The sequence below is a fragment of the Melospiza georgiana genome, chromosome 1 (genome assembly GCF_028018845.1).
Source record: "Melospiza georgiana isolate bMelGeo1 chromosome 1, bMelGeo1.pri, whole genome shotgun sequence".
Taxonomy (NCBI): Eukaryota; Metazoa; Chordata; class Aves; order Passeriformes; family Passerellidae; genus Melospiza; species Melospiza georgiana.
The window spans coordinates 103,031,283-103,038,820 of record NC_080430.1 but is presented as its reverse complement, the minus strand read 5'-3'; the positions used below and the strand labels follow the sequence as shown (position 1 = coordinate 103,038,820).

General features: G+C 38.2%; 1 protein-coding gene across 1 annotated transcript in view; it reads right to left on the bottom strand.

The window, feature by feature from the left end:
- Positions 1 to 545: 545 nt before the first annotated feature.
- The window catches only part of PIEZO2 (piezo type mechanosensitive ion channel component 2), a 286,006-nt gene continuing 279,013 nt past the window's right edge, over positions 546 to 7,538 (bottom strand). Inside the window, exons 51-54 of the mRNA XM_058036495.1 lie at positions 6,344 to 6,460; positions 4,318 to 4,397; positions 2,849 to 3,017; positions 546 to 1,926 (exon numbers count right to left, since the gene is read on the bottom strand). Of these exons, the coding sequence (XP_057892478.1) occupies positions 1,674 to 1,926; positions 2,849 to 3,017; positions 4,318 to 4,397; positions 6,344 to 6,460 (619 nt within the window). The 3' untranslated portion in view covers positions 546 to 1,673. The remainder of the gene's footprint in view (positions 1,927 to 2,848; positions 3,018 to 4,317; positions 4,398 to 6,343; positions 6,461 to 7,538) is intronic.

The following is a 7,538-nucleotide window of genomic DNA, read 5'->3' as shown; positions in this document are numbered from 1 at the left end:
TTTTCACTTCAGAGGAAATCAGGTTGTCTTCCAGTGAGTTCCAGTCATCAAATTATTTTATTGTTACAATATCATGAAGCAGATTTTATTTTGTGCACGTCAAGGTGCTCAAAGTTTTAGTTTTCACAGTATAGAATGGATGTGACAGCATTTGTCATGGAAGCACTCAGCAGAGTATGTTTCAACTTCATTTAGTTGTGCTGTTTTATGAAGTTCTGCAGTAAAATGTGCCAGCAAATTATGTTAGTTTCTTTCTGGTGATTAACTAATCATTCATATAATAAATAGCAGCTAACTACAAGAAAGAGATTTATTTGTCACAGATTAAGAAGAATGTCAAACTTTTCCCATTTCATGTAAAAAGGCAGAGGAAAAAATACTTCTAAAATGACTTTGCAACATGTGCTTTAAGTCATTACTGAATCAAAACTACAAGTATATCCTTTTAACATTACTTTTTTTCAATTACTTTTTTTCTCAGTTTTTTTTTTTTTTTTTGACATGGAAAGTAACCTACATTGCAATTGTAAATTTTCATGCTGCAATGAGCCATTTGCTTCACTAATAATAGCAATTTTTAAAAAAAAGGGCATTTCTTTCTCAAGCTCATATGTATGTCTGTATTTGGGAACTTAAAAAAAAACCCGTCTCAGATGTAAAAATGTGACTTGGAACATGTAAACATTTTTGTATACCTGAAACACTGGAAGAAGAATATCAGCTAACAGCAAAACAAGAGTTGCCTTAAATCATCGAAATGGGAAAAAGCATGTCATGGGGAGCAGAGAGAAGCACACACTACTCAGTCTTTAAAGGGTTATAAGAAATGAAGTAGCACATTAGGTCATTAATTTCACTTTCTTTTCTCATCCAATGGAAAGCAGTAATGCTGAAGAGAATGGCCCAGCAGAACACCCCAGAATTCAATAATTATTCTAGCCATTAGTTAATCTTGACAAAGTGTCAAGTTTCAGTTGATTTTTCCTGAGAAAAGTCATTGATGTTTGGTGGAAATGTCTCATGTGATCTGTACAAATAAAATAAGGCATTTCAAGAGACTGTTACTTGTTTTCTGACTTGTTTTTACTTTTTTTGCTGACAGAGGCTTGTCCACAGTGTCCTTTGTACATCAAAACCTCTACTTTTCTACAAATGGGTATGGCTAGAATGTCTTCAGTTCCCAGTGTGGCCCTGGGTGCTGGGTGTCCTGAAGGCTCGTCAGTGTCCCATTACTGTAGCTTGAAAGTCAGTGATGTACAACAGCATATTGCACAATCCAAACTGTGTGGCTCCAGAGAGGATTAAGAAGGTACACTGGAGTCATCTGTGGGTTCACTCCTTTCGTTTCTCTCTAAGGTGTAATGGTTGTCTGGAAAATTAAATTAGCCAGACAAAGATGCAAACTTTTTGCTGATTAAATTACAAAGCAGTCCCCAGATTGTAGAGGAGTGGCACATTAAAAACAACAAATCATTCAACCTTCTTCACTGTTGATCCTTAATTTGAAAGGCAGCATGGATTCCTAAGGCCGTAGCTTCCAGGATTCCTTCAGTGAAAAATCATTGCTACCCAGCTATAAAAGGCTTAACTCTTAAGAGAATATTGTGCTTTTTTTCTTTTTCCTTTAAAATTCAGATTTAACCAACTTGATTTGCAGTGTGATGCCAAAGAGATCAATTAGTTTTTTCCCTAGTCCACTTGATCATAGTCTCTGGTGAGCGGTACAGGAATATTAGTTTGGCGTACAGGTCTTCCTCTAGTTCCAGTTCTCCAGTCTCTCGCACCAGGAAAATGTCAGTGCACAGCTTCAGGATTCGGTCTACATTGGGCAGCTCCTCAAACATGATGGAGTGAGAGATCCCACTGAAGAATTCACGGACAAACTTCCCTATCACCAGGACAACTGAGGCATACAATCCCATAATGCTAAAAAGAAAGAAAGGAAGAGTTCAAATTGTGCCTCATGAAAGGGCAGCCAGGTGTGAGGAAGCTCATCCACACGGCTAACTGTAGTCTGTCAGTGGGCTGAACGTCAATTTCTAATTGGGGTCATGTTTCTGCTGTGCCACAGGATGAAGGAAAATAAGATCTCTTCAAACACCTCACAAATCTGGAATCATAAACAGCTGACTGCTGTTTAGCGGCTGACTAAAATTCTTTGACCTCAGTTGCTGATGGTCACATGTCCTGCCTGCTACAGCTTGGAAGTCACAATTGGAAATCAGACAGCAGCTAAAAGCAAATAATCTGTCAGGTTTAATATTTAATATTTTTTATTAAATGTGTTTTTTGTCTTTTTCCAAGCTGATTCAAATATTTTTTATTAAGGTATATGTAACTGGTGACAAACTAACATTTACCCTGATAATCTTTCTATGGGGACTTCTCCAAGATCCTACCAGAAGAGTGTATCTCCTGGGAATGCTTAGTCTCCTGCCTTCCTCTGTTTGTGGAGATGTATTTCATAACTCTTTCACACCCAGGGTCCTGGCTACAAGATTGGGAAGGCACCAAAACCAGCCAGAGTTCAGGCAGAGCTTGACCTGCAGCTGAACTAACATATTTTGAGGTTTTTCTCTTCAGTAGGAAATTGGTGTGAAGGGTGCTTCTGTTTTTATTCCCACTGGAGAGCAGTTATCAGGGGTAATACTAACCTTGCAAATATTAATCCTTCTACAGATAATATTAATAGACATGGATTTGAAAATCTCACAAAACCCCTTTTCAAAATGTTATAATGTTCAAACATTACAACAACGACAAACAATATACCCCCAAATCAGCAAATAGTCACTTCTACTTCTATCTTATGTGCTTTATTTAATTTTAGGTAAAGATTTCCTCTTACCCATAACCAGCCAAGAATCCAAGGCTTGGTGGACTGACTTTATCACTGAATATGAAGAGTTCAAGACTCTCATGAGGTGTTTTATGTCTTTTTCCAAGCTGATTCAAAACCCACCATTCTTCAGATGCATTTTTGACAAGGGAAACTGTAATATTTTCCCACTTGCAGTCTATTGAAAAAAAATGTGTTAATATATACACAACAAAAATTGAAAAAATCAAAAATTTTGAGACAGATACTTCAAACATCTGCATTATAAAATGACTGAACAATGCAGAATCAAAATTCTTCAACTCCATTTTACATTATTTCTGTATACAAAACTATAAAACCCAGACTTCTGTGTTTTTTCTTCTGCAAATCTGATCTGAATCTGCATTAAATATGTAAAATATTTCATATCACCTACATACTCTTCTGTACAACTGTCAAATAATTTTGGTATTTTCAGGCCAAAATATCAATAGCACTCATCACTTCTGCATTTCATACTTACAGAAACACATTGAACCTGGAAGGGTAGCAGTTAGCTTTTGTGTCTTAAAGGGAAGCTATCACCATAAACCATTTGTGTCTGATATAAAAGATATTATTCTCTTGTGCCAACAAAAGGGTGCTATCCTGTTTTATGCATACTGATCACACAGACAGGAGATGAACTCTGGTCCTCCTGAGAGTGCATTAGCAGTGCATTCATTAAAGCCCTTTCAAAGAAACTCTGATTAGGGACCTGAACAATGACAGTGAAGCACTCTAGAAGAAATAACTTATTTCTACTCACAGAGCTGAGTTCAGAATTATTTTTCTTGGTGAACCTTGACAAGAACATACTACATAGCACTACTACTATTACATCCAAACTCCAAATGTAGCCTCTGTTGAGAAAATTGCTCTTGGATAAAGACTTGTTCCTACTATTCCAACCCAACAGGTTTTTCACATGTATGTATGTGCATGGATGCACGTATTCTGTATGTCTGTGAGTACATGGATGAATTCTGAATTTCAATGAGTTATTTAAAGTGGATTCTTTGTAGCCAATAAGGAAGGAATAGCTTGGAAAACCATAAAAATAATGCAGTGTTATTATTTAAGCTGAGGAGCTGCATTTGCAGACATACAAAACTACTGACTGTGCACAGTAAGGTAGCAGGGAGATGTGGAGAAGTGAACTTGTAATCACTTACACATAAAACAAAGGAAAAGAGTTCCTAAAATAGACTTGAAGAAGATGGACTTCATCCTTAGAGTCCTTACTGTTACATTCAAGCTAGAATATGTGGAGATGCATTTCTGCCTTATACTGTATTATTACCTTATCTGTCCTCAAGCTTGCAGACACCAAGTAAAAAACCATTTTAAGTGCATTCAACACTGAGGTGCCCCATAGCAGCTGTGAATATACAAGTGTGAGTGCTGCCTTGCACTTCTTTAAACCATACTCTGTTTTCCATGGTCTGGAGACATACCTTTCAATAGCTGCTTTATGGGTTTTGCCAGAGAATCACTTGGAGCCTTGATGTAGTATGGATAAACTTCCTCTAATGTTCTGGAAAAAAATGAGAAATCAAATATTTCATATTTTTATACCTCTAAAATAATTTAGAAACACCTAAAAGTGCTATACACAGTTCCCAGTGATTCTTAAGTTATGACTTTATAGTGTTCAGGTGTCACATCTGAAAATTAACTGGACTTTTCAGCTATGTTTTTTCAGAACTTCAGCAGAGACTTCTGTCCATAACGCCACCATTCACACACCATGAATTCCACATAGCTGGGGCACGTGTGTTTGCATGGAATGCAGACTTCATATTTTGTTTAAACAAAGCTGCTTTTACAGTCAGCAATAAAGTATATAATAAAGGCAGCACATTGCCAGTAGTAAACAAGCTAGAAAAATATGTTGTGAGCACAGCTATTACTTCAGAATTGCAAGGTGGTGTTTTAATAATAACACCTGAAAAGAATGAGAATTTTTGCCAGAATTTTTCATTGGGAAATATTTTCACAGCTTTTAGGCGGATTTCAAACATCTAAAGAAAGATGTTTGTAAAAGTTCTTCCACTGGACTCAAAATCAAATAATCTTGAATGGGAATAAATTACCAGTATCTAGAGGGAGACACATTTCATTAAAAGCAGAGACACTGTCCTAACATTTTCCTCAAATGACTGAAAAATTCCAGGGAAGAGGAGCTCTCAGATAAATCCTGTGACACTTGGCTACATTGCATACACCAGGCTGAGGAAGAAAAGGGTGGCAATTGAAAATCCCTTCTGATCACTCCAACAGGCCCAAGAAAGGGTCAGCAGCTGAATTGTCCCAGCAGAGGTGGCAGAAAGCCTCCTGCAGAAGCATCTGAATGGCTAATAGCTATCACAACCATTTCTCCTTTATGACCAAGTAAAAAAACCTTAAATCTACAAAACTACTGCAAGACAGGCAAATGCAGCTATATTGTCTACGTTACTGCTTGCCTTTTGCAAAGAGAGAATTATGAATTAATAAATTCTTCCCACAAATGAGAAAAATCTACCCTCTGTGGCCCTGCATCACCTCAGGAAATATTGCTGTATCTTCACACAGCAGAAAAGAGGCATGCAGTATTTTTAATTGCAATGATCACATGTGCAATAGCAGTCTGTATGTATGAGTGTGCGTGGGTGCAGAAAAACAGCTGTGCACAGGAAAGGCAAATCTAATTTCTACCTACTAACAGATCAGAACCCCTCAGAGTTTTCACAATCTCAGTTGGTCTCAGCTTAAACTTTTCAACTCCTTTGGCCACAAATCAGATCAAGTGGCCTTCAGGGATGATGTGTTGGCTTAGCAGTACTTAGAAGCTACTGCTGTAATGTAATCCCCAGTGAGAAGGTGGAAGAGGAAGAGCCAGACTCTTTTCAGATCTAAAAGAAGTCACCACTATGGTTAATGCTATAAGGATATATCTGTAGAATAATGTTTGATATTCATATGAAGTGCATGCCTTGTGCATTTCCATCACAGGAAAAGGTCTGATGTCAGAAATGACTGTAGATGTTACCCTTTGACTGCAGTGATTTAACACTTCCTTGCCAATCTAGTACTATTCAGGAGTAACAATGTGAGATACAGTCTGGATATTTATTTAGAAAAAAAAATCTTCAATACAATATCCTCAGATCAAGTTGGACTGATGTAACTCAAAGATGAGTTGAACTAAGAATATACTGAACTTGTGCTTATCCAAAAAATCAAAGAAAAGTTACTAACAGCTTCACCATGCTTGTTGTTGATGATCCTTTGTTCTGGGTCCTCTCAGCCTATATTTATAATAGGAAACAAGTTTTCACCTTTAATATTACTATTACTTGGTTTCAGTGCTGTTGGCATCTGTTATCAGAGGGGGATAGATGGGCAGACAAATGAAACATTTGCACAAGCTTGGCCACCTTGGGACATCAGGCTTCAAAGGGGAAGTTTGCATATAAATAGAAAAAGAAAATAACTTACACCTGTTCCGGTTGATTTTCAGCCATCATGTTAGCAATATCTATTCTGGTATGTGTTTTTAGTGGGAAGGTAAGTTTATCTGATGCTATTTCAGCCTTGGCACCAAGGGAGAGATTCCTGTTGTAAGTAAAAGGGAAAACACATTGAGAACCTACAATGAGAGCATAACCTAAGCTGGGTGAGGCAGCTGCTGGGGGCTGCAGAGAAACACCCGTGGCAGATGATGTGCAAAGGCAGAAAGCCTTTGTAAAAATGTATGCTGCCTCTGTGACACAACAGGACCACCTTACTGCTGCTCGTGGCCTCCTGGCCTAGAAGAAAGGGAGCAGTCAGGCAGAAGGTCACTGTGGTAAGCCCAGAACATTTTCAGTCATTCGCGTTCACAGCGTAACCCACAAGATACAATTTGAGGGTGAAAAATGTCGCCTTGCACTAGCGTATGAATGCTTGTAGCCATGAAAGCATATGGGCAAACTCAGTAGCAGAACTAAAAATTAATGTGAGGCTCAGAAATGATGGAGTGATGTAATTCACTAGTTAATAGCCACTGATTCTAGGGAAATAAGGGGGCGCGGGGTGGGGGATGTCAGCTAAAGTTGCATTAAATTCATTACAAGCCTATTTCTGACTGTGGAAGAACGGAGCCAGCATGTCCAGAGCTCCCACAGCAAATAGACTGACCTGCTTCTTGTGCATAGTCTTTCAACAATCCAGCTTCTACTTCCAAGGAAACATGTAAATATGGAGGGTGCAAAGGAACTTGGATTCCACAGAGTGATGACTTAACTCCAATTTAATCCAGTAATGTACAGGAACCCCATCTGGCAGACAGTAGCCAGCAAATGACCTTGGTGACTGGGTGTGCTCTAGCCTGAGTGCAAAAACTTTATACTCCAGGCTGTCTCTTTCAAGAACTTCATTGTAAAGTCAGTTCACTGGGGCCAAAGAAAGCTTACATGAGCAAAGGTCTTAACAAAATGGATCTGTGCCATTGTTATGGTATTTGCACATAAAAATTGTTGGTGTCACTTCCGGACTTCCTTAATAAGAGGATGAAGAACTTCTGTTTGTATTTCCTCATAGGTTTTCTGCCTTAACTAGGTCTAAGTGAATACACTTTCCATGAATGTTAGCAAGGTTGTTGTTAAGGGCAGTTAATTGGAACATCCACACCTAAAACTGGATAAAAAATTCT